The sequence below is a fragment of the Nycticebus coucang genome, chromosome 21 (assembly GCF_027406575.1).
Source record: "Nycticebus coucang isolate mNycCou1 chromosome 21, mNycCou1.pri, whole genome shotgun sequence".
Lineage (NCBI taxonomy): Eukaryota > Metazoa > Chordata > Mammalia > Primates > Lorisidae > Nycticebus > Nycticebus coucang.
This window is the reverse complement of record NC_069800.1, coordinates 55,190,695-55,218,116: the sequence shown is the minus strand read 5'-3', so window position 1 is coordinate 55,218,116 and position 27,422 is coordinate 55,190,695. Positions and strand designations below refer to the sequence as shown.

The following is a 27,422-nucleotide window of genomic DNA, read 5'->3' as shown; positions in this document are numbered from 1 at the left end:
CCGTGCGGGACGACATCACAGTAACCCTCCAAATCCTCACAACGCCGCAGACGCGAAAGAACGAAGGCGTCTGGGACCTCCTTTATATAACCAAGGGAGCCTCTCGCGCCTGCGCACTGACTCCGAGGCGCCCTTCTCCCGCCGGCACCGCGCGAGGCCTCCTGGGAAGTGTAGTCTCCAGCCGCGCTTCCCGAAGCGCTGTCGTGGTCGTCCTCGCCGCGTTTGGCCCCGCCTCATCCTCTGTACACAGTGGGCCACCCAGGCTCGTCGGCCTCGCCGCCATGTCGCGCTTCACATGCACCAAGCCGCTCGCCGGGTTCCCCCTCCTCGGGGGCGGGCTGAGGCCTGCGACGGCTTTGGGCGCAGTACCCTCTGCTCAGCCGCGCTCGGCCCAGCCCGTCGGCACCGCGGCGCTGGGGAGCTGAGGCGACGTCCACCCTGAGGGCGGGGACGCCCGCCGAGCCTAGGCCGGGCCGCCCAGAAGCCCCCGCCCTCTCCTTGCACTCCTCCTCCTCCGGGCCGCCCGCCCGGCTCTTCGCCCCGCCCAGGGTGTGCGGGGAGGGGAAACCGAAAGTGCGCGGCACCGGGCGGCGCCGCAGAGCTGCCGGGCCGCAGAGCAGCCGGGCCAGAGCTCCGCTGCGCCGGGCTGAGGACGCGCTGGAGCTGGTGAGTGGCGACCCCCGGGGCCCCGGCGCCCCCATCGCGCTCCGTGGAACCCCTAGCCCCTGTCAGTCTCCGCGCCCCGCCGGGATTCCCTTCTGGGGGTCTCCATCCCCTCGGCTCGCCCGGCTCCCCCGTCACAGCTCTAACCACCCCGGAGCCCCTGTCCCCACCTCTTCCCCGGCCCGCACCCCTGCCTGTCTCTGACCCCCTCGCTGCTCGGCCATCTCCGGCCTCGTCCGTGCCCCGTCTTCCACCGAGCGCCCTGGGCGCCCCCCAGCTGCGCTCCGCTGCACCCCCTTCTCCGCGCAGCCCCACCTCGTCTGCCGTCCCCCGCGCACCCCGCTGCAGCCCGGGCACGGCGCCTCCCTCCCTCGGGGCCGGGTGGGCTCCGGGCCCCGCGGACTCCTCGGCCCACCCTGCAGTTGCCGTCCTCCCCTAACCCTGACCCCACACCAGCTTGAGCACCACTGGTTTCATTCTTTCTGCCCTTTAGGCTTGGATTCCCCCTAAATCCTACTTTAGTCTGTTTTTGTCACAACATTCATTTCCTGTTGGTGGCCTCTCCTCCCTTCCTTTCCTTGCTTTTTCTTTCTAATGTTTCTTTTTTTTTTTTCCTTCCGTTTCTTTTATCCCAGGAAATTTCTAGGTTTCTATTTTAGCATCTTTCAACAAGAAGGCATTTTACCCGTGGAGAATTTTTAAAACCCCAAACTCTAGATATTGAATCTGCGCCATGAGCGCTGGGTTTGATAAAATGAAGGAGGAGACACACCAGAAATATTCCCGGGGGAGAGAAAAGGGACTCCTTTTTCTGATGAGGATAAAAGCTCCCTCTAGTATAATGCCAAATCTATTCACAGTTTCCAAGTATGAATATTTTAAAACTCAGTGAGAAGGACAGTCTAAAAAATCCCTTTACTGAGGACTCTGAGTCACCCACTCTAGCCCTGAGCCCACATCATGTGCAGGAGTTGGATTGAGAAGTTCCCTTAGTGGGGCTTCCTTTTCCTCTTGTAAGACCAGTGTCAAAAATCAAGACAAGAAAGAGGAGAAAGAAAGACTTGCTAATTTCTAGCTGGTCCTGAGGAAACAACACCTCGTATTTGCCAAGCCTCCTGATTATTGAAACGTGTAATTTCTTTCTCTTGATTCAGTAGAGTGGAGGGCTTAATCATTTGGCTCCATTCCAAAGAATAGGGTAAAGGATAGCTGCTCTCTAATTATTTATAAACTATAGAACACTGCAAGCTATGGAGTACTCTGTAATGTAAGTGCCAGATAGGGCGGTGAGGACGTGGTTTTGGATTAACAAAAATGTGCTCCTTTTTGCCCTGGCAACAATATTTGTCTGCTTTATAAGAGAGGAAAATGAAACCTAGCAACCGATTAAGTAACTTGGCTAAGGGCTTAAACGAAACAGTAGTTTGGAATGGGAATTGATGACATTACCTCTGCCCCAAGAAAGTACAAGGAAAAAGGGAATTTGATCTTTTTTTTTTTTTTTTTTTATTGGGGATTCATTGAGGGAATAAGAAACCAGGTTACACTGATTGCATTTGTTAGGTAAAGTCCCTCTTATAATTGTGTCTTGGGCACACACCAAGGCCCCACCCCACTCCCTCCTTCCCTCTCTCTGATCTTCCTTTCCCCACCCCTCCCTCCTTCTTTCTCTCTCTGCTCCCCCCTCCCCCACCCCCACAACGTACTTAATTGTCATTATTGTCCTTATATCAAAATTGAGTACATAGGATTCATGCTTCTCCATTCTTGTTATGCTTTACTAAGAATAATGTGTTCCACTTTCATCCAGGTTAATACAAAAGCTATAAAGTCTCCATTTTTTTAATGGCTGAATAGTATTCCATGGTGTATATATACCACAGCTTATTAATCCATTCCTGGGTTGGTAGGTATTTAGGCTGTTTCCACATTTTGGCGATTGTAAATTGAACTGTAATAAACAGTCTAGTGCAAGTGTCCTTATGATAAAAGAATTTTTTTCCTTCTGAGTAGATGCCCAGTAATGGGATTGCAGGATCAAATGGGAGGTCTAGCTTGAGTTCTTTGAGGGTTCTCTATACTTCCTTCCAAAAAGGTTGTATTAGTTTGCAGTCCCACCAGCAGTGTAAAGTGTTCCATTCACTCCACATCCATGCTTGATCTCTTAAAATCACCTAAAATTGTGAATTTAATGTTCTGTATCATAATTGGGCATTCACTGAGTTGAGCACTTGTGCTCTTGATTAAAATCTACATTTAGGGTGGTGCCTGTGGCTCAAAGTGGTAGGGCGCCGGCCCCATATGCCGGAGGTGGTGGGTTCAAACCCAGCCCTGGCTGAAAACTGCAAAAAAAGAAAAAAAAATCTACATTTAATTCTTAGTTAGCAAAAGGTTAAAATGTTAACAGAGGCAGAAAGGCCTGGCTTGCTGGTATTTGGGTGTTTGCTGCTAAATACTGTATTTCAAGGGCACTGATAACTCTCACCCTGTGCAGTTTTCCAGACAACTGAAAGTAAAGTGAACAGGGAGGAATTCAGGTGACTCAGACATGGAAGACAGAAGACCTCATCTGGAGGCCAGACCCAGAAATTTCCATACCAACCACAGAGGTAAGCAAGGTTTCCTACCTAATGAGGGTATTCTAGTAATATGAGAAGAAAATTAGCTTCTGTATGAATGAGCAGGCCCTCCTAAGATTGGCTTGCCTTTCTCAAGTAGAAAATGATTTATTCCTTAGCTATAGCGTGAATGACTGAAAAATAAGAGAACCCTGCGCTTTTCCTAAGAGAGCTTATGAATGAGTACAGTCACTTTAACAAAAATAGTGACACGGTTCCAGAAATGGAAATAACTCTTAGTATAGAGCAGTGCTATCCAGTAGAAACATAATATAAGCCAAAACCATATTTTTTTTATTTTCTAGTCACATCATTTTAAAAAGTAAAAAGAAACATGTTATTTTATCAACATAAAACATTTTAATGGGTGATTAAACTTTTTTTGGTTTTAGTCTTCAAAATCCCATGTGTGTTTTACACATATTAATTCAGACTAGCCACATTTCACTTTTTTTTTTTTAGAGACAGAGTTTCACTTTGTCACCCTCAGTAGAGTGCTCTGGCGTCACAGTTCACAGCAACCTCCAGCTCTTGGGCTTAGATGATTCTCTTGCCTCAGCCTCCCCAGTAGCTGGGACTATAGGTACCTGCCACAATACCTGGCTATTTTTTCATTGCAGTTTGGCCCGGGCAAGGTTCAAACCCGGCTCCTTCTGTATATGTGGCCAGCACCCTACTCACTGAGCCACAGGCGCTGCCCCACATTTCACATGTTTAATAGCCATGTATAGCTAGTGGCTATTAGATAGCACAGGTCTTTAGTCCTAGTCACCAAAGCAAATTTAGTTCCAAGAGCGTCACTTGACCAAAGGGATTGTTCTATTGCCTCAGAATCTGCTAAAACAAAACAACTAAATGATTTCCTGCTTTTCCCTAAGTTTGCAACATCTTCTGAGTTTTAGCTGTGGGACAAATGAAGAACTGTGGAATTTTACTTTATTAGCTATGTGAATATCGAAAATTAGAAACAATACAATTTTCCATTCTTTCAGGATATAGCATCTTCTTTTTTTTTTTTTGAGATAGAGTCTCACTCTGTTGCCCTTGGTAGAGTGCCGTGGTGTCACAGCTCACAGCAACTCAAACTCATGGGCTTAAGAGATTCTCTTGCCTCAGCCTCCCAAGTAGCTGGGACTATAGATGCCTACCCCAACACCCAGCTAAATTTTGTTGTAGTTGTCATTGTTGGTTTTTTTTTTTGATATTTAAATTAATAGTTATATTTATTCCTTTTTATTATCCACTCCCCCCCTTCTTATAATTTTCTCTTTTTTTCTTTTTTTTTTTTTATTTAATCATAGCTGTGTACATTGATATGATCATGGGGTATCATTCACTAGCTTCACAGACCGTTTACCAAGTTTCACATATACCCTTGTAAGATGCACCGCTGGTGTAATCCCGTTGTCATTGTTGTTTAGCTGGCCCGGGCTGGGTTTGAACCCGCCAGCCTCGTTGTATGTGGGTGGCGCTGTAACCACTGTGCTATGGGTGCTGAGCCAATATTAAAATCTTCTAATTAGATCATAAAATTAAAGAACTTCTGATAAAGTAAATAATGAAAGTAACAATTATAGCATTATATTTTACCAAATATTCCTTTATGTTGTCACATTAAAATTTCTCTACAAAGTACAAAGAAAAATGTACATAAATAGATTTAGGGTCTGATGTCATAAAATTGTTATTATGATCATCTGAAATACCATGTGCATTTGAAGCTTTCATAACATTTTTAATCATCATATCATTGTATGCAGTCTTATTTTTAAAGTCTCCACATCATTCTTCTAAGTTGGGTCAGCTCCAGAATCAGTTTTAGTGGAAAGTAAAGTGAAAAAAACTGAACCTTGGGTATGTTGGGCAAAGTCACTTAGGACATGTGTGGTAGATCCAAGCAGATGAGTTTGGCTTCATTCATAGGGAAATGTTAGCTTTCCTGTGTATGCTGGGTGTGTTCTCACCATCCCTCCCACCCTCTCTTCCTATGTGAGTGTTGGTAATTGCTGATAAGTACTATTTGATGAGCTCATGCTCCAGAAAGGGGAAAGCTTGAGTTTCATTTTCCGGTTTCCTTCATAGTCTTTTTCAGGGTTTTGTTTGTTTTTTGAGATGGAGTCTTGCTCTGTGTCCCTCAGTAGAGTACAGTAGCATTGTCATACATAGCTCACTGCTACAACCTCAAACTCTTGGACACAACTGATCATCTTGCCTCAGTCTCAGCCTCTTGGACACAACTGATCATCTTGCCTCAGTCTCAGCCTCCTGAGTACCTGGGACCACAAGTGCACTCCACGATGCGTGGCTATTTTTTCTATTTTTAGTAGAGATAGGCTCTCACTCTTGCTCAAGCTGGTCTCAAACTCCTGAGCTCAAGCTCCCTGCCTCAGCTTCCCATAGTGCTAGGATTATAGGTGTGAGACACCACACCCAGCCCTCAAAATCTGCTACTTAGCTCAAAAACATTTTGGTAAAGAAACCCCATCTTTCTTTTTCCCATTAAGACTATATTTGCTGATGCTGGGCAAAGTTCAGGTAATATTTCCCTTTATAATTTTATTCTGCTTAATGTCTCTGCTGCCTATGATGATTGTTTGGTAGTAGAACCACTGGTTCCCTTAGAATTGATAGGATATTCTCAAAAACTTATTCTTACTGCTATTAATATTAACTAAAATTTGCTGAGAGTTTTTTATGTATCATCTTTACAAAGACCCCAAAACTGAAACTTACAGAAATTATACAATGTGGCCAGGGTTACACAGTGAGGAAATGACCAAGCCAAGATTTGAATCAGATCTATTTGGCCCTGGAACTCATGTTCTGAGTATCATGTTTTGAGCATTGTTTGGTATTGGCAAGAGATTATAAGCAAAGGGCTAATCTTTTCAACCCTCTGACACTTAAGTCCCAGATTGTAAGGATTAAGTATAATACTGTATGTATGTATTTTCTAACATGTATTAGGCACTGAATAAATATTCCTTTTCTCTTTTGCATCTTTTGGAAAAAGGGTTTTCATAATCCACACAGTAACAACAATTGTCTTTCATTTATTACACAACTTATTAGGAATTTTTTCTCACTCCAAGTAAAACCTGCACTCCTCAGTTTTGGACAATGAGAACATGTTCATGGTTGTCCAACAGGGTTTCCTTGCCCATTCACTCTGTGCTTACCTAATATTCCATTTGTGTTTAGGGCCTGTGGATGGAGAATTACCACCAAGAGCTAGAAATCAGGCCAGTAACCCACCAGCCAATGCTGTACGAGGAGGAGCCAACCATCCCAGAAGGCATCCTAGGACCAACAATCATCCTGTTCCCTACAGGCAAAGGGAAGAAAGATTTAGGGCCATGGGCAGGAACCCACATCAGGGAAGAAGGAACCAAGAAGGGCATGCCAGTGAGGAAGCTAGAGGCCAAAGACATGATCAGGAGAATGATACCAGGCATAGAAATGGCAACCAGGAGGCTAGAAACCACAGACCACCATGGTCCAGTGAAAACTTTCAGCAGTGGCGGACCCCCCACCAGAAGGCTGAAGATCCACCACAGCAGGTGAAGAAACTAGGCTATAAGTTTCTAGAAAGTCTTCTGCAGAAAGACCCCTCTGAGGTGGTCATCACACTTGCCACAAGTTCAGGGCTAAAAGAGCTCCTGTCTCATTCTTCCATGAAATCCAACTTCCTTGAACTTATCTGCCAGGTTCTTCGGAAGGCTTGCAGCTCCAAAATGGACCGCCAGAGCATTCTCCATGTACTGGGCATATTGAAGAACTCCAAATTCCTCAAAGTCTGCCTGCCTGCTTATGTAGTAGGTATGATAACTGAACCTATCCCTGACATTCGAAGCCAGTATCCAGAACACATAAGCAACATCATCTCCCTCCTCCAGGACCTTGTAAGTGTCTTCCCTGCCAGCTCTGTCCAAGAAACTTCCATGCTCATTTCCCTCCTGCCAGCTTCTCTTAATGCTTTGAGAGCCTCTGGTGTTGATATAGAAGAGGAGACAGAGAAGAACCTGGAAAAGGTGCAGACCATCATTGAACATCTGCAGGAAAAGAGGCGTGAAGGCACTTTGAGAGTGGATACCTATACTCTAGTTCAGCCTGAGTCAGAAAACCATGTTGAGAGCTATCGGACCATGCCCATTTACCCTACCTACAATGAAGTACACTTGGATGAAAGGCCCTTCCTTCGTCCCAACATTATTTCTGGAAAATATGATAGTACTGGTATCTATCTGGATACCCACTTCCGACTCCTGCGAGAAGATTTTGTCAGACCTCTACGTGAAGGCATTTTGGAACTTCTCCAAAGTTTTGAAGATCAGGGCCTAAGGAAGAGAAAGTTTGATGACATCCGAATCTACTTTGATACCAGGATTATCTCCCCAATGTGCTCATCATCAGGCATTGTCTACAAGGTGCAGTTTGACACAAAACCACTGAAGTTTGTCCGCTGGCAGAATTCTAAGCGATTGCTCTATGGGTCTTTGGTGTGCATGTCCAAGGACAACTTTGAGACATTTCTTTTTGCCACTGTGTCTAACCGGGATCATGAAGATCTCTGCCAAGGAATTGTCCAGCTCTGCTTTAATGAACAGAGCCAACAGCTGCTAGCAGATGTCCAGCCCTCTGACTCTTTCCTCATGGTGGAGACAACTGCATACTTTGAGGCCTACAGGCATGTGTTGGAAGGGCTCCAGGAGATTCAGGAGGAAGATGTCCCCTTTCAGAGGAACATTGTAGAGTGCGACTCTCATGTGGAGGAGCCAAGGTATTTGCTAATGGGGGGCAGATATGATTTTACCCACTTAATAGAGACTCCTTCAGCCATTGAAGAATCTCTGAGGAATGCTGAGGGCTTGAGACATCCCAGGATTAATGTCCTAGACCTTAGTCAGTGGCCCACCAAAGAAGCCCTGAAGCTGGATGACTCCCAAATGGAAGCCCTACAGTTTGCTCTCACAAGGGAACTGGCTATTATTCAAGGACCTCCTGGAACAGGTAAGACAGGAAATATTTCAGGGCACATGACATTTGCTCTAGGAGATAGGCAAGGGAGGTTTGACCTGAAGTTTCTAGAATGTCTCATTGAGAAACATTCCCCTGAAATGGGCATAAAAGTTGTTTATAAAGTAGCTGCTCACAATGATTTTCCAATGGGGACCCACTGGTATGCATAGTAATAGACCAAAATCACAAGACTAGAAAAAGATTCCCAGAGGTCAAATTTAGGGAAATAGCTTCAACCGAGGGTATATTGATTTGTTCAATTTTATGTTATTTTCAATTAGATGGTATCAAATACATATTAGCAATACATGCTAAGCACTGTTTACATGCTTTACGTATGTTAACTTACTGCGTACTCAGAACCACCCCGTGAAGTAGAAACCATTATTATTACTTTTTTTTTTTTTTTAAGACAGAGTCTCAAGCTGTCATCTGGGTAGAGTCCCATGTTATTGCATCTCACAGCAACCTCCAACTCGGGCTCAAGCGATCTTCTCAGGCTGGTCTTGAACTCATGAGCTCAAGCAATCCACCAGCTCGGCCTCCCAGAGTGCTAGGATTACAGGTGTGAGTCACCATGCCCAACCAGAAACCATTATTAAAACTATTTTATTCGGATGGTGAGGTGGCTCACATCTGTAATCCTGATACTTTGAAAGGGCAAGGCAGGAGGATTCCTTGAGCACAAAAATTTGAGGCCAGCCTGAGCAATGTGGTGAGACCCTGTTTCTACAAAAATATTTTTAAAATTAGCCAGGCATGGTAGGGCATACCGTAGTCCCAGCTATTAGGGAGACCAAGGCAGGAGGATCACCTGAGCCCAGAAGTTTTGAGGTTATAGTGAGCTGTCATAACATTATTGCACTCTAGCCCAAGCAACAGAGTGAGACTTATCTCAAAAAATATTTTGTGTAACACAGCTAGACATGGTGGCGCATACCTGCATTCTCAGCTCCTCAGGAGGCAGAGGCAGAAGGATTGCTTGAGCCCTGGAGTTCAAGGCTGTAATGCTTTCTGATCATGCACTGCACTCCCTTTTCTAAAAAAAGAATTTGCCACATAAGATTGGAAACAACATGTATTATTAATAGCGAAGTGACTGAAAACTACCTTACAGCTATTTTTTTAAAAAATGAGAGTGAGGATTCTTTTTATGCAATGACAGAGAACTATCTCCAGGATACATTGATAAAAGAAAGTTGTAGACCAGGGAAAATAGTCTGTTACTATTTGTATTTCCTTTTTTTTTTTTTTTTTTTGCAGTTTTTGGCCAGGGCTGGATTTGAACCCGCCACCTCTGGCATATGGAGCTGGCGCCCTGCTCCTTTGAACCACAGGCACCACCCTACTATTTGTATTTCAAAAAGAAAAAGGGAAGGCTAAAAAAAGAACATATACATGTAGTTGTTTGTATGTGTATAGAAAGATCCTCTCTAGAAAATTATACAAGAAACTAGTAACATGGGTTCCTCTAGCCAGAGGAACTGGGCAGCAAGGGAGACTTTTCACAATGTACACATTTTGGATTTTAAACTATCTCAATGTATTGCCTTAAAATTAAAAAAAAAAAAAAAAAAGATTTTGCTCTAAGTAATTACTCCTTTTAGAAAGTTTCTAAGTTTGTTAACTCCTTTTTTCTTATTTTCTAGGCAAAACCTATGTGGGTCTAAAAATTGTCCAGGCCCTCCTAACCAACAAATCTGTTTGGCAAATTAGCAACCAGAATTTCCCCATCTTGGTTGTGTGTTATACTAATCATGCTTTGGACCAGTTTCTGGAAGGTAATGTCTATAGGCAAAATTGTTCATTAGCAAGATGTTTACGTTGAACCAACTTTAGTAAATACTTAACATTTACTAAGTGCTAGCTTTGTGGCAGGAATATAAAGATACTCTTTCTTTTGTCCAGATTGTAGCCCTAAGAGGAATATTTTGCTATCTCCAAATCCCAGACAAAGAAACTGAGACTCAATTACCTGCCCCAAGTTACACAGCACTAAGTGGTAGAGCCAAGATTTGGGGCCCCAATTGTCTTGATGCCAAAGCCAGTGCTCTTAAGCACTATAATGTTGTTCTAAAGCTCACCTCTTTGGGTTCTTCTCACACATTAGTGGGATGCATTTGCTATAAACACAAGTTTGTTCCCTAAGGGACCAGCTAAGATAAGATCCCAAACACACATAGCTTTTACCCAAGAGAACCCAGCATAACTCTTCTCAACCCTACCATACTCTACTCCACAGGCATCTACAAGTGTCAGAAGACCAGCATCGTGCGGGTGGGTGGAAGGAGCAACAGCGAAATCCTGAAGCAGTTCACCCTGAGGGAGCTGAGAAACAAGCGGGAATTCCGCCGCAATCTCCCTATGCATCTCCGAAGGGCCTACATGAGTGTGAGTGCCAGCTCTGGAATATCTGAGATAGCTCAAGGGGATCTAAACAAGATAGCAGTGGCTTCCTGGGTAGGCAGCCTGGTGTAGATATGGAGACTTCTCAAATCTCTGAAGGACCCAAGTTCTTCTCAGCATTCCAGTCTGCCTATCCTTTGGCATGTCCTTTGCCTTCACAATGCCAGATGGAGAAAAGACAAAAGCACATTGCCCCTGCCTATCCCTGCCAAGACCTTAAGGCTCCTGCCCCCAAACCAACCGCAGTACTTCTACTTAAAGCTCATCATCAGGGAAATGTGCCCAGCCAAAAATCTGAGTTGTTATTACTAAGGAAAAGAGAGAAACCAGGCATGGTAGTGCATGTCTATAGTCCCAGCTATTCAGGAGGCTGAGGTGAGAGGATCACTTGAACCCAAGAGTTTGAGGCTGTGGTGAGCTATGATCACACAACTGCACTTCAGTTGCAGTTATAATAATAGAGCAAGACCCTGATTCTTTTAAAAAAGAGAAAGTAAGAAAACAGATACTGCAAGGCTTGAAGTCTCTGCCACAGTATCCTTGGCCTGTTTTTCTATTGTACATTTTGAGCATCCCAAATTCAGAATGCTCCAAAACCTAAAATTTAAATGCTTATTGGAGCTATTCAGATTTGGATTTTCAGATTTTTGATGCTCACCCAGCAATTATAAATGTCAATATTCCAAAATAAAAAAAAAAAAAATACAAAATCTGAAATACTTCTGGTCCCTCAAGCATTTTAGATGAAGGATGTTGGATCTATATTGTTTCTTTCTCTTGTTACTTGTTTCTTTTCTTTTCTTTCTTTTTTTTTTTGAGACAGAGCCTCAAGCTGTCACCCTGGGTAGAGTGCTATGGCATCATAGCTCACAGCAACCTCAAACTTCTGGGCTCAAGCGATTCTCTTGATTCCACCTCCAAAGTAGCTGGGACTACAGGCACCTACCCGCTACAATGCCTAGCTATTTTTTGGTTGCAGCCGTCATTGTTGTTTGGCAGGCCGGGCTGGATTCAAACCCGCCAGCTCAGGTGTATGTGGCTGGTGCCTTAGCCGCTTGAGCCACAGGCGCCGAGCCACTTGTTTCTTTTCTTATTGGTAAGAGTCTTTTTAGACACTGTGGATGCTAATCCTTTGGTTTCAAGACTGTAATAATATGCCTTGGGAAACTGGTTTGTTGACTGGTCTACTTATTTATTCTCCCTTCTTGCTATTCCTGTTTTAGCTTTGTTTTCTCTCAAGATAAGGACTGAGTTTAGGAAGATAATGCTATTTCTCCTCATTATTTCTTTTTCTCTCTTCTTGGCAGATTGTGACACAGATGAAGGAGTCAGAGCAAGAGCTTCATGAAGGGGCCCAGACCCTGGAGTGCACCATGCGCGGAGTCCTACGGGAACAGTTCTTGGAAAAGTACATCTCCCCCCAGCATTGGAAGAGCCTCATGAGTGGACCAATGCAGGTAGGGATCATGGCGGGGAGGGAGCACAAATACCTGCCTTGCTACAAGACTAAGAGGGAGCCTCCAGCAGAAGTAGCAGTCCAAAACTTTGGGTGTTTGGTAATCTGATGCTGCCACAATGTGTAAAGTTCCCTTTCCTGATGAGAAGAAGCTGAATATACTTGTCTGAAACAGATTCCAGAATTAGACAGCTGAGTTTGAGTCTTGGCATTACTCTGAGCCTGTTTCCTGAAGTGGGGATAATAGTAGACATTAAGTTGAACTATATGAAATTGCCAATATTTCTAAACTGGACATAACAAAAATGGCAGTTTCTTATACATCAGTTTAATTCTTATATAATTATTATTTGGATAAATAAATTAATATTTGTAAACCCATTAATTTGATGAGCTATTAGTGTTAAGTGAAATAAAATTATAACCAGAAGCAACCTATCACATATAGAGAGCTTGGGAGCTGGGCAGGTATGTAGCCTATAGTCCCAGCTACTCAGAAGGCTGAGCTGGAAGGATACTTGAGGCCAGGAGTGTAAGACCAACCTGAGTGATAATAGTGAGACCTCATCTCAAAAGAAAAAGAGAAAAGTTGGGAGTTGGTGACCTCAGTCATGCAGACTATGTGACTTGTGCTACTGTGATCTTCAACAATCAAATAGCAATAGTAATAACGTCTATCTTCAAAGGATATTATAAGAAGTAAATTGAGATAATCTCTTTAAAGTTACTGGCCAGGAACCCAGTGAAATGGTAACTCTGTTATCATTGAGTTGGTGATATCCAGGGTTACAAACCCAAAAGCTTAGGGAGGTCAATCCTATAAATAAGTGATGCAATCTAGATGTGAAACATTAGGAAATAGAGAGGACTGTGGCAAACTGGAAAAGGGGTGGCAGCAACCCAGTTCCAGCCATTTGTTTCCATTCAGTAATGTAATGGCTTATTGTTGTCCATTCACATTTCTACCATGGATGGATCAATTTCACTCTACTCAGATAACAAAATACTGGGGGGAGTGATTTTTGTCAAGAGAGGCTGTCAAGTAACGTTAAATGTTCCAGTTGCCCAAGCAATGCCTGTTTGCAACCTCTGAATTTTTGATCCTTTTAAGAGACCTTGCCTTCACATTGGTTGTCACAGAATTCTTGTGAATGATAATTCTTCCTTCCTCAGGATAGTGAATGGGTTTACTACCAGCATTGGAAGCATTCCATGATGTTGGAGTGGCTGGGTCTTGGCATTGGTCCTTTCACCCAAAATGCTCCTCCAGCAGGACCTGAGAATACAGGTAAGAAGTATATGTCTTCCTAGAATCACATCTTAAGGTAGAATATAGCAAAGACCAGAACAGCAGGACTTAAGAGTGATGCCCACAAAACATAAGGAGCTATGAATCAATCTGAGAAAGACAAATAGCTTAATACAAGGAAAATAGACAAAAGACTTTTAACAGGCACATCACAAAACAGGAAATCATATTGTTTAGTATGAAACAATATGAAAAGTGTTTGCTAAAAATTAGGGAAATTAAAACCACAGTGAGATACTATTACATACCCAGTAGATTGACAAAAACTTTAAAATTTAATAAAATCTCACTTTGAGAATGTGGAGCAGTAGGAACTCTTGATACACTTCTGATATGTATTTATTTATTTATTTTTGAGACAGAGTCTCACTTTGTTGCCCTCGGTAGAGTGCTGTGGTGTCACAGCTCACAACAACCTCAAACTATTGGGCTTAAGCAATTCTTTTGCCTCAGCCTCCCAAGTAGCCCACCACAATACCCAGTTATTTTCTTGTTGCAGTTGTCATTGTTGTTTAGCTGGCCTGGGGCTGGGCTCGAACCTGCGTATGTGGCTGGTACCATAACCACTGTGCTATGGGTGCCAAGCCTTAAGAAGTAAAACTACTAATTTTTTTAAAGGCCTCTGTAGGCCCTTCTACCCTGACTTTTATATTACTCATTTCCCCTTTTAAAAGAAAATAACATTACCACATATATGCTAATGTATCTCTAAATAATATATTATCTGGTGTATGTATTTTTCTGTAACATGCCTTTTTTATTCAGCATCTTTTTGAGATTTTTCTACCAAGGGCAACATAGTGAGACCCTGTCTTAAAAAAAATTAGTAGGGGTGGTGCCTGTGGCTCAGTGAGTAGGGTGCCGGCCCCATATGCCGAGGGTGGCAGGTTCAAATCCAGCCCCGGCCAAACTGCAACAAAGAAAAAAAAATAGCCAGGCGTTGTGGCGGGCGCCTGTAGTCCCAGCTGCTCAGGAGGCTGAGGCAAGAGAATCACGTAAGCCCAAGAGTTAGAGGTTGCTGTGAGCCGTGTGACGCCACGGCACTCTACCCGAGGGCGGTACAGTGAGACAGAGTCTACAAAAAAAAAAAAAGTCTACAAAAAAAAAAAAATTAGTAGTTTTACTTCTTAAATTGAGTAGAAGGAATCGAATATTCATTTTATGTATTTTTGTTACCTTTTAAATTGCGTACATTTTTATATTTGCCTTTTTATGTGTATTTGATATAAGTAAAACCTTTCTTAAAAAGATATATATCATATGATTTTTAAAATGTAAAACATATAACAAAAATATATAAGGAATATAAGGAAACCTAATCTTACTTCTCTTGTTCTCCCCAGTTTCCTTTCCCAGAGGTAATGTTATCCCTTAAACCCTTGGGAATGTCTTTATGCATGTAGCTCTTGTTGGTGCCCACTTCCATCCCTTAACTTCAAGAGTCTCCATCTCTGTCCTGCTTGTTTTCCTTTCTTAGCCCAGGCAGAAGGGGAGGAGGAGGAAGGAGAGGAGGAGGGTTTGCTGATAGAGATTGCAGAGGAGGCCGACCTGATTCAAGCAGACCGGGTGATTGAGGAAGAAGAGGTGGTGAGGCCAAGGCGTCGGAAGAAAGAAGAGAATGGGGCAGACCAAGAGTTGGCTAAAATGCTTCTGGCCATGAGGCTAGACCACTATGGCCCCGGGACAGCAGCTGGGCAGGAGCAAGCTACAGGAGAGTGGAAGGTAAACTCACTTCCTTTGGGCCCCTAAAAGCCCCAACAGAACGAGAAACTGGAGTTCAATTATTACTGCCAGGTGGCTTTGACTAAGACTTGTTGAACATGGCTGAGAATATTCTGTCCACTTCTGTTTTCCCTCACGTCTAATACAGTATGTTCACTTCATTCTCACAATTAGCTAATATACCCATATTACAACCTACCCCCCAGTACATATATGCGTCTGATTCCCAAGGGTATAAAAATATATGGCTCTTCAGAGAGGCTCTGGCAAGAAATTCCCAGCTTAGAAAGACAAGCAGGTAGGCAAGTGCTTCTTTAGAACTTTTAAAAGAATGCAACACATGAATCAGGTCAAATACTTATGGTCTCAGTGCTCAGGGCTCAGAAGCACAGAGCTTTGTGCCTTCAGGGGTGCTGTCTCCTCAACTTCAGATGAATCTGTGAACTTACACTAAGATTTTAGAGGATTAAAGTAAAAAATGAAGCAAGCCCTCTGGGCTGAATGGAATACTCTTCATTCACCCCAGAATTTAACACTTATCTTAAAGCCAGTCTTGTATGAATGCCCAGATAGTCTTCATTCATTAGACTTTCCCTTTGCTCCCTTTGGTCTAAGCCAGGGGTCCCCAGAATTTACTATGACATATGTTACTCTGATGACAGAAAATTAGATACTGAAAATTTAGGAACTTTGAAGGGCAACTTTGGATGCAATTTTCACTTGACTGCTGGCTTTCCACTTGATCTCCTAGTTCAGTTCAGCATCACTATAAGTGGTTGGCGCAGTCATGATCTCAATCCCTGGATTCCTGGACTGGACATCTCTTGGTCATGTGGCATTAACAGGGGTGGGGGTTTTTGGTTTGAAGTGAGGGAGGTCTTTAATGTGGTGAAATCTGCCTCCTATATATCAATCTTCCTAAAGGTTCATGGTCTCAGACTCAGCAACAGAGCCAGGGAGAGCATTTCTCATGAACAGTGCCTTTCACTATGATACTGTTAAAGGTACTATGTTGATATGATGCCATAGGATCATTTTAGCAGGCTCTGTGGCAAGTCCTACACTTAGTACTAGTCGGTAGACCCTGGTAGACACTGGTACATGACACCATACATTTTAGGAATGAGAAATAGGCTAAGATCAAAAGATGTTTAATGATAACTAGTGGCAGCACTACTGTGCTTTCCGTGTATTTACATCTTTAGCAAAGCCAACAAGCCTATGAAAAGGTACCATTATTCCATTCTATAGAAGGGAATACTGAACCTCTAACTGCTTCCCCTTATTACCGTTCATCATCAGCAGGAAGCAGTTTGGAGCAGTCAGCACCCCTTTTCCCTAACAGCAGTTAGTTTCTATTCGGAGAGGGAGGATTGATACAGGACTCCACCACTCAGGGCTAGACAGGGAGCCCCCCATTCTCAGGTGAGCTCCAGAGGTCAGACTCCCATTTCCAGGCATAAGCAGACTGCCTTTTTTGAGACACACCCTCTGGGCTCTAATAAGATCATGAACAAAGCAGCCTGTCATGGTTTTTTGGGTAGGAACACACACCTTAATCCCTTCTCAGGATCAAAGACTATAAAGGACCTGATAACCTTGCCATAGAGGAGGAGGAACTACATTCATTCATTTAATGCACTCATTATCTACCAACTGCCAGCCATGTATAATCCTCTAGACTTAAGACCCCTAGATAAAAGAGCCCACATGGAGACTCCCAAGGGAGTTCTTCTGGTACTTTTTACTTCTGTATTCCTTTCTAACTTCTAATAAAAGTCCTATCTTACCACTGGGAAAAAAGGGGGGTGGATATAGAGGTTAAGTAACTTGCCCTTGATCTCACAGCCTAAATAGGTAGAGTATGCATCTAAATCCATGCAAATAGGCACCAAAGCCCTTCTGTGATGTAATAGCTGTTGGGAGAATGTGAGACAGATGAAGTTTATCAGAGATGTGTGATGGCCCCCACTTTAGGCATAGAACCAGGCCTGCCTCTGCTCAGATGGTATCTTGTCTGATATTGATGTCTACAGATCCAGCGCAAACAGAAAAAGAAAATGAAGAATAAAGTAAAGGATGAGCTTCGTAAACTGAACACCATGACCGAGGCCGAGGCCAAGGAGATCCAGGATGTTTGGCAGCTGGACCTCAATTCTCGCTGGCAGCTTTATAGGTACTGTGCCCCATGCCCAGCCAGCCCAGCCCATGTAATTTCCCCAGGAGTTCCTTTTCTGTTCCCAGAATCCGTGCTCCCTTTTCTTTCAATAATGTTGACCAATTGAGCACCGCCACTGAGCTGAGTGCCAGGGATGCAGTGTGGGATAGAAAAGACACTTGCTCTACCTTCATGGAACTTAAGAGTCATCAGAAGAGACAAATTAGTCACATTATTCCACAAATAAAAAGTTACAAATGAGCATAAACACTAAGAAAGAGAAGAGCAGGGAGTACTAAGAATGTTACATGGACTCTGAGGTACTCATTGGTACCCGGGAGAGTGGCCTTGGAGGCAGCTTCAGGAGGATCAGCATGTGTTATCAAGGCCAGTGGAAAGGGAAGAACAGATGGGGTTGAGGAGACCACATAGCCAAAGGCCAAGGGCGGGAGCGTGGCTGTGAGAACAGAAAGAAAGCAGCCAGCACAACTGTGGCGCAAAGAGAGGTGGCATGTGACGTCAAGGGAGAAGGAAGCAGGAGGCCAGATGGGAGGGAGCCTACATGGCTGAGTGAGGAGCAGGGATTTTATCTGAAGAGTAGCGGAAAGCCATTGCAAGGTTTTGCATTAGAGTAGTCACATGATCGTTCTACTTATAAAACAAGGTACTCTGGAGAATTAGGGGAGGAGTGGGGACTCAGGCAAGGATGGTGCAGGAAAAATTTATCAGAAATCCTTCCTGAAGCTTTTTAAATTTTATTCTTTTCCCAATAATTAAGCTTTCTTCTTTATTCCACCCTCTTCCATAGCTCCTGACTACTCCGTATCTGTTTGTTGGGCCACTCCCTTCTCCATCCCCACCCTCGCTGTGGCCTACAAGCTCCTTGAGGGTCCAGGGTTTACATCATACACTGACACACTGAAGGGGGTTCCTCCACCTTTCTCAAAGAGTACATGGCTTCCTTTCCTGGTTCTTCCCATTCTCCAGACTGTGGCTAAAGATGTACCAGGCTGACACCCGCCGGAAGATCCTCAACCATGAACGCCAGTACCGCACATCAGCAGAGAGAATGGCTGAGCTGAGGCTCCAGGAAGACCTGCACATCCTTAAAGATGCCCAGGTTGTAGGAATGACAACCACAGGTAAGAGAGTGTGGGGAAATTGAACTGTTCCAACCAAGTTCACTTTTCGTACCAAATATATTATCTAGGACAATAAAGAGAAGCTTATTTAGTAGGGTAGAGGAAAATGCCATGAAAAGCTATTGAAAGCAACCCATATTTTGGGAACTCTTGGTGAAATTCACCCACATAGCTGTGCTGAATTTGAAACCTCCACAATGACCAATGTGGGCACAATGCTAATGCTTTGGAGACCACCCAGCACTCAAAGTCCTAGATGAAAATGAGCACTCAGTAATCACTGATCCAGGTTCATTAAAGGTACAAAAGGGGACTCTGAGAGGACCAGTGGGCCTGTGGGTCCCATGCCTCAGCTCAGAGGAACCTCTGTCTTCTTTCCTGACTTGAGGTGCTGCCAAATATCGCCAGATCCTACAGAAGGTGGAGCCTCAGATTGTCATAGTGGAAGAAGCTGCTGAAGTCCTTGAGGCCCACACCATTGCCACACTGAGTAAAGCTTGCCAGCATCTCATTCTGATTGGAGACCACCAGCAGGTAAATCAAGAGCCCTGGGAAGATGGGCTGGCTCTTTAGGGAGTGGGATCAGAAAGGAAGACCCTAGTCTCTGCTGTGTAGTCCTCAAGCTTATTAGTGGCTTTATATGATTCCTCTTTCCCTCAACTCCCACAATCAATCTAAACCAGGTGCTGTTAGATTTTGGGTGTGTTTTGGAGGTAGTAGCAGCATCTAGCTATTCTCCTAGTCCACTGTAGCCTCTTAAATAGACTATTACAATAGCAGGAATCACCAGTCCCCCTGCTTCTGTTTTTAGTGTCCTTTAATAAACACTCTCCATAAAGGAGCCAAAGTAATTTTTCTTTTTTTAAAGGTAGATCAGGTTATGTCACTTCTTAACTTAAAACTCCAGTGGTTTCCCATTGCACTTCATATAAAAATCAAGCTTCTTAAACCGACCTACAAAGGCCAATGTGATCAGATTTTTCAACTTGTTAGTCAGACTTCATTTCATTGGCTCAGTGTTCCCAACCCCTCGGCTTGGTTGTCCAGCGACTGCATAACTGGCTTCCATGCTGGCATCTACTCAGATGTCACTATTCAGAGAGGCCTGGCTTAAAAAGAAAACAAAACACTTTTTGACACTCTCACATCCCCCTTAGTTCTATTAATCCTTAACCCTTGTCACTATCAGTCCTTAACCTGTCAGCACCTACAATAGTGCCTGGCACTTAGGGAGCACTTCAGAAACACTTGCTAGATAGGGCTGGGTGCAGTGCCTTATGCCTAGCGCTTTAAGAAGTCAGGATGGGTGGAGTTCGAGACCAGCCTTAGCAAGAATGGGACCTACTCTCTACTAAAACATAGAAAAACTAGCTGGGCATTGTGGTAGGCACCCCTGTAGTCTCAGGTACTTGGGAGCCTGAGGCCAGAGGATCACTTGGGCCCAAGAGTTTGAGGTTGCTGTGAGCTACGATAATGCCATGATAGTCTAGCCTGGATGACCATGAAACTCTGTCAAAAAAAAAAAAAATAGATGGATGGGTGGGTGGATGGATGTAGATAAAATACATTTTCAGTAGAGAATCCTGAGCCATGTTTCTCTTCTTAGCTGCGTCCTAGTGCCAACGTGTATGATCTGGCCAAGAACTTCAACCTTGAGGTGTCCCTTTTTGAACGGCTAGTGAAAGTAAACATTCCCTTTGTCCGTCTGAATTACCAGGTGAGAAGCTGGGCCTCTGTTATTACCAAATGCCTAGAAGGCCGCTGGGAACCCTTCAACTACCAACAAGAAAGGTCTCATCAAAATACAACTGGTTTAGTAATGAAATGACTGTCAAATTTATTTTGTTTTCTGTTCTAAAATACTACAGTAAAGGGCAAGAAAGTGAGACTCTGTCTCAAAAAAAAAAGTAAGTAATGCTCTGTATTGAGTTTGTTGGATGAAGGAATTGTTTGTTTTCTCCCAATTATTCTTTTCAATAATGTTACCTCCCTAGGATGTGGTAGCTCATGCCTATAATCCTAGCACTCTGGGAAGCTGAGGCGGTGGATTCCTTGAGCTCAGGAGTTCAAGACCCGCCTGAGCAAGAGCAAGACCCTGTCACTATAAAAGTAGCCAGGTGCTCGGGCGGCACCTGTGGCTCAGTGAGTAGGGCGCCGGTCCCATATGCCGGAGGTGGCGGGTTCAAACCCAGCCCCGGCCAAAAAAAAAGTATAAAAAAAAAAAAAAGTAGCCAGGTGCTGTGGCAGGTGCCTGTAGTCCCAGCTACTTGGCAGGCTGAGGTAGAGGATGGCTTGAGCCCAAGAGTTTGAAGTTGCTGTGGAGCTATGACGCCATGGCACTCTACCCAGTGCGACAAAGTGAGACTATCTCAAAATTTAAAAAAAAAATGTTTTAAAGATGCCTTCCTAGATTTTCTACCAGCAAATTAGTCTTTAGAGAAATTATCTATTCATCTTCTGCCCATGTTTCTAATAACATGTGTGTTGTTTCAGCACCGCATGCGCCCTGAAATTGCCCGCCTTTTGACCCCTCACATTTACCAGGATCTGGAGAATCATCCTTCTGTTCTCAAGTATGAGCAGATTAAGGTGAGTCCGTCCTACTTGATCTTTCTTTGATGGTGTCAGGAACCTAGAAGAAGGCTTTACTTTCCTCAAGATGAAAAAAGGCTTTCAGAAGAGCAAGCTTTTCAAAAGCTAGTGATTGGGAAGATGATTAGTATAGAAACTGGAAATAGAGACCTGGGTTTTTTAATCCCAGCCCTGCTACTTAGTAGCTCTGTAACCTTCAGCAAGTTATGTAAGAGTTCTGAGTGTCAGGGGAGATGGACTTTCCATCCCAACACCGTGGCTCAGTTTTCGCAGAGAAGGTGGTGTGAACACTTGTGATTTATTTGAAGACTCAATTGGCCAAATTTTGGAATTATGCCAACGTTGAGCTCGTTCCTCCAACCCCTGCTAAGATCTCTAGAGCCTTTCAGAGCATGGGAGGCAGGGGGAATCAGTAGAGCTCAAACAGCTCCCATTTAAAGAAGCTGTGCTGAATGGTTTGGTGGCCACTGAGATGTGGATGTGGTTTTATATTGGTGAGATCATAGGCAAGTGTAGCCTCATTGGCTACAGTGTTTAAAGCCCACGCTTTAACATCTGATTATATTTGACTTATTATTTGAATGCACTATGTGTGATCAGGCTGTTGTCTGATAAGATGTGTCAAAAAAAAATTCTTAGTGTCAAGGTCTTCTGAACAATGACAATAACAGCTCCTGCCTCATCTCATTACTGTATTGAAGGAGGTAACATGTAAAGCAATCAGCACAGTGCTGACTGCTCAGAAGGTGCTCAATAAGTTAGCTGCTCTGCTTCTATCTTCATCATCATAACAGCTGATTATTCCCTTGGCCATAATGTTTGGCTTTTTTTTTTTTTTTGAGACAGAGTCTCATTATGTTGCCCTTGGTAGAGTGCTGTGATATTACAGCAACCTCAAACTCTGGGGCTTAAGTGATTCTCTTGCCTCAGCCTCCCAAGTACCTGGGATTACAGGTGCCTGCCACAAGGCCTGGCTATTTTTTTGTTGCAGTTGTCATTGTTGTTTGGCAGGCCCGGGCTAGATTTGAACCTGCCAGCCCTGGTGTATGTGGCAAGCACCTTAACTGCTGAAGTATAGGCGCCAAGCCTAGATGGCTATTTTAAATGTTAATATTATTAACAAGTAGCCAGGCGCAGTGGCTCATGCCTGTAATCCTAGCATTCTCAATATTCTGGCAGATAGCTTGAGTTTACCAGTTTGTGACTAGCCAGAGCAAACAGCAAGACCCCATCTCTACTAAGAAAATAGAAAACCTGAGGCAAGAGGATCGCTTGAGCCCAAGAGTTGGAGGTTGCTGTGAGCTATGACACCATGGCACTCTACCCAGGGCAACAGCTTAAGACTGTCTCAAAAAAAAAAAAAAAATATATATATATATATGTACATATTATTAACAAGTCTTAAAAATAAAATAGATATAAATTATCCATTTCATAATTTGCCATGGTCTCAAAACAAAGCACATGGTTATTACTAACTTTAGAATAAAAGGTAGTGATGTAGCAGGTACAAAAAAACGTTCCAAGGTCTCTGTCTGGAGCAGGGTCAATGTCCAATGCATGTGAAGAAAAGAATTAAAAGCAAGTGCCATGAGTGAACCTTGTAACATTTGCTTCTTTTCCTTTTCAGGGGGTGTCTTCCAACCTTTTCTTTATAGAACACAACTTTCCTGAACAAGAAATCCAAGAAGGCAAAAGCCATCAGAACCAACACGAGGCTCACTTTGTGGTGGAGCTGTGCAAGTATTTCCTGTGCCAGGAATACCTGCCGTCCCAAATCACCATCCTCACCACCTATACCGGGCAGCTCTTCTGCCTGCGCAAACTCATGCCTGCCAAGACATTTGCTGGTGTAAAGGTCCATGTCGTAGACAAATACCAAGGGGAAGAGAATGACATCATCCTCCTCTCACTAGTGCGGAGCAACCAGGAAGGCAAGGTGGGTTTTCTCCAGATACCCAACCGCATCTGCGTGGCCCTGTCCCGAGCCAAGAAGGGGATGTACTGCATTGGAAACATGCAGATGCTGGCCAAGGTGCCCTTGTGGAGCAGGATCATCCATACACTTAGAGAAAATAATCAAATAGGCCACATGCTCCGGCTCTGCTGCCAGAACCACCCTGATACCCACACCTTAGTATCCAAAGCTTCCGACTTCCAGAAAGTGCCTGAAGGAGGCTGTAGCCTGCCTTGTGAGTTCCGGCTGGGATGTGGGCATGTCTGTACCCGTGCCTGCCACCCCTATGACTCTTCACACAAGGAGTTCCAGTGCATGAAACCATGCCAGAAGGTCATCTGTCAAGATGGGCACCGGTGCCCCCTTGTTTGCTTCCAGGAGTGTCAGCCTTGTCAGGTGAAGGTGCCCAAAACCATTCCTCGGTGTGGCCATGAACAAATGGTCCCTTGCTCCATGCCTGCATCAGATTTCTGCTGCCAAGAACCTTGCCCCAAGGTTCTGAGATGTGGACACAATTGTAGCAACCCATGTGGTGAGGACTGTGTGCGACTATGTTCAAGAATGGTTATCATGAAACTCAAGTGTGGACATAGCCAACCAGTGGAGTGTGGTAAGGCAGAAGACCTAGCATACGGTTTGCCAGTTAAGTGCACTACCAAATGTGGTGCCATCTTGGACTGCGGGCATCCTTGCCCAGGCTCCTGCCATAGTTGCTTTGAAGGGCGTTTCCATGAGCGCTGTCAGCAACCCTGTAAGCGGCTACTCATCTGCTCACACAAGTGCCAGGAGCCATGCATTGGCGAGTGCCCACCCTGCCAGCGGACTTGTCAAAACCGCTGTGTCCACAGCCAGTGCAAGAAGAAGTGTGGAGAGCTATGTAGCCCCTGCGTGGAACCCTGTGTCTGGCGCTGCCGGCACTACCAATGTACCAAACTCTGCTCTGAGCCCTGTGACCGACCCCCATGCTATGTGCCTTGTACTAAACTGCTGGCTTGTGGCCACCCCTGTATTGGTCTTTGTGGGGAACCATGCCCCAAGAAATGCCGTGTCTGCCATGTGGATGAGGTCACCCAAATCTTCTTTGGCTCTGAGGATGAGCCCGATGCCCGCTTTGTGCAGCTGGAAGACTGCAGCCACATCTTCGAGGTACAAGCCCTAGATCGCTACATGAATGAGCAGGGTGACGAAATTGCCATCAAGTTGAAAGTCTGCCCTATCTGTCAGGTGCCTATCCGCAAAAACCTGAGGTATGGTACCAGTGTAAAACGGCGGCTGGAAGAGATTGAAATCATCAAGGAAAAGATCCAGGGCTCAGCAGGGGAAATCACAATCAGTCAGGACCAACTCAAGGCCCTGCTGGAGAGGAAGAGCCTCCTCCACCAGCTACTTCCTAAAGACTTCCTAATGTTGAAGGAGAAGCTGGCCCAGAAAAATCTGTCAGTGAAGGACCTGGGCTTGGTTGAGAATTACATCAGCTTATATGATCACCTGGCCAACCTATTGGAGTCCCTGAAAAAGGTGACTGTCTTAGACCAACAAAGAGTGAAGACTCGACTAGACCAGGTACATGACTGGCTGGCCAAGAAGCGCTTGAGCTTCACCAGCCAGGAACTGAGTGACCTGCAAAGTGAAATCCAGAGACTCACATACCTGGTGAACCTCCTGACCCGCTGGAAGATGGCACGTGAGAAGGTGACAGGTAGGATACTAGTAGAGGTCATTAGTATCCGAGATATCCTTGAGAAAACATGTAAGTTTACCCAAGAAGATGAACAGCTTGTGCAGAAAAAAATGGAAGCTCTGAAAGCCACCCTTCCCTGTTCTGGCTTAGGCATCTCAGAGGAAGAGCGAGTGCAGATTGTCAAGGCCATGGGTTATCCTCGTGGTCACTGGTTCAAGTGCCCCAATGGCCATATCTATGTGATTAGCGAATGTGGGGGAGCCATGGAGAGGGGAATATGTCCTGACTGTAGGGAGGTGATTGGCGGCACAAGTCATACCCTAGAAAGAAGCAACCAGCTTGCTTCTGAAATGGATGGAGCCCAGCATCCTGCCTGGTCTGACACGGCCAACAACCTGATGAACTTTGAGGAGATCCAGAGGATGATGTAGAAAAATGCTGCACAGTGCTGCCTTTTGCCCAGCCACCATAGTCCTGGCATCGCCTCTCTTATGAAGGAACTGAAGTTTGTTTTTTTATTATTTTCTTTTAGCATTTAGCATCTTTTTGAGGATCCACTTTTAGGGCTTGCCCACATTGGTTTTTAGATTTACCCCTGCGCTAGAAGTAAGCACTTTACTTCCAGAACTGAGAGTAAAGTTACCAGATCTCACCTCTTTTTCTCTTCTTCTGCAAGTTAGTGGACAAACTCTTTGAAACATACTTGGGATTTCCCTAGTCTCTCTGGGTTCTTACTTGTTCAGATGTTTCTTCTGTAGTGTTCCCCAGGCACAGAGTATGAGCTTAGTGAAGATGACTGATTCTAATTCCAGGCCCTAACTTGCAGACTAACTCTCATTCTAATAAACAGAGGCCAGAGGAGTTTATAAACTGTTTAGCCCTTTAAGGAGCACAAAAAGCCTTCCTGTCCTTCTCCTTAGGCACCCTCCCTCCAGGAGATGGAGGCATGTAATAAGAAATACTTTACTAACTCACCCTGACCCAGTTATATATTTACTAAAAGAGGGGAAAGTGGGATTGCCCACCATCTGGGAGCTTATGCAGCAGGCTTGGGCTAACTATGGATTGACCCCTGTGCCCCTTTCTGTGACTTGCACTTTGGGATGATAGAGGTTTCTTTACCTGCCGTAGGAGAGCTTCAGTAGCAGTGCTGGTTCCCCTGGGTCCTGAATGGAGGTAAACTCATGTTCAGTACCAGCAGCATCTATCCCAGCACCCTCTATTGCAGTTCTTGCCTAGGCAGGTTTAGCATGCCAGCAGGCCCCCGACTCAAGCCAGAAGCCAGCCCCAGGCCTGCTGCCTGCGTGTGCATTCCCTCAGTCCAGTGTTCCCTAGAACAGACACTTAGGAAATCTCAGGTCCTTTCTAATGCTATCAAGAAAAAAGTCCCTTTTCCTATGTATGCCATTTTCTTTCTTTACTATGCACTTTAGCCTATAAAAGCCAATTAATAAAAATGATTGAGAAAATTGTGTTCTGTGTCTGTCCTCGACTTTTTTGAGTCTCTGTCACCCAAGCTAGAGTGCCATGGCATCAGCATAACTCAACAACAACCTCAAACTCTGGGTTCAAACAATCCTTCTGCCTTAGCCTCCCAAGCAGCTGAGAGTACGGGCACCCACCACTACACCCAGCTAATTTTTTTTTTTTGGAGTGGAGACAGGGTCTCACTTTGCTCAAGCTGGTCTCAGACTCCTGACCTCAAACAATCCTGCAGCCTCAGCCTCCCAGAGTGTTAGGATTACAGGCATGATAGGATGAGGATGGGGATGGGGCAGGTGCTGCCTAGCTGCCTACAATGAGACTATTCTTTTGTTTTTGTGGCATGAGTTTTTTGTTTATTTAGCTGGTGAGTCAAACAAAATTGTTTTCAACTTATATAAAAGGGTATACTTGAGGGGCAACCCCGTTAACTTCATGAGTCCACCCAGAGATCATCTGTGTGTATGTGATGCGTATACCTTAAAAAACCTAAAAAGCACAGTCTGGGCACAATGACTCATGCCTGTAATCCTAGCACTTTGGGAGGCCAAGGAAAGAGGATCACAAAAGCCCAAGAATTCAACACCAACCTATGCAACACAGCTAGACCCCCATCTCCATAAAACATAAAAAAAAAAATTAGCCAGGTGTAGTGGCATGCACCTGTAGTCCCAACTGAGGAGACAGGCAGGGAGGATCCCTGGAGCCCAGGAGTTTTAAGGTTGCAGAGTTACGATGAAGCCACCACACTCTAGCCTGGGCAATGGGGGGAGACCCTGTCTCAAAAAAAAGAAAAAGTACCTAGTTCTGCACTTGGCTTTTTTAGCCTAATGACCTACTTTATCTATAAAGTGCATGAAGAGTAAGTCTGAACTATGCGGCATCATGCAATTACCCTTATTTTCTAAATTGGACCCTCCGGTGATGACTGTTAGGTACGGCCTGAATGAATAACTTTGAACAAACTCTTCAGTGTCTAGGGTATGTGCTGCTGGATAACTATTCTAATTTTTAAGCTGAGGGGGGAGAGGTCTATGTATACCCTGAAAAATGACAATCTTCCCAATAGGTGCCCCTGGCTTTCCTCTAATTCTCAAACGGACCCTGTGAGTAAGAAAAGGATGAGAACCACCATTCTTCAGGGTAAAAGCTGGTTTTTACAACAGGAGCTAATTTATGGTGTCTGGATTTCTTCTACCCCTTTGAGCTTCCATTTC

The 27,422-nt window shown here is 44.4% G+C and overlaps 1 protein-coding gene across 3 annotated transcripts; it reads left to right on the top strand.

The window, feature by feature from the left end:
* Window positions 1-26,192, top strand: ZNFX1 (zinc finger NFX1-type containing 1). Of its 3 annotated transcripts, XM_053574092.1 has the most exons (15): window positions 1-666; window positions 3,158-3,272; window positions 6,483-6,841; window positions 6,989-8,291; window positions 9,950-10,081; window positions 10,543-10,691; window positions 12,014-12,163; window positions 13,336-13,450; window positions 14,949-15,193; window positions 17,230-17,369; window positions 18,339-18,493; window positions 18,882-19,027; window positions 20,100-20,210; window positions 20,987-21,082; window positions 22,716-26,191. In XM_053574092.1, exons 2-15 carry the CDS (start codon window positions 3,212-3,214, stop codon window positions 25,152-25,154), a joined length of 5,601 nt encoding a protein of 1,866 aa, XP_053430067.1. In that variant the 5' UTR covers window positions 1-666; window positions 3,158-3,211; the 3' UTR covers window positions 25,155-26,191. The 3 variants fall into 3 exon arrangements, with proteins under 3 accessions (XP_053430067.1, XP_053430066.1, XP_053430065.1); XM_053574091.1 differs by having other exon boundaries at window positions 3,166-3,272; window positions 6,483-8,291; window positions 22,716-26,192; XM_053574090.1 differs by having other exon boundaries at window positions 6,483-8,291; window positions 22,716-26,192.
* Window positions 26,193-27,422: the final 1,230 nt, after the last annotated feature.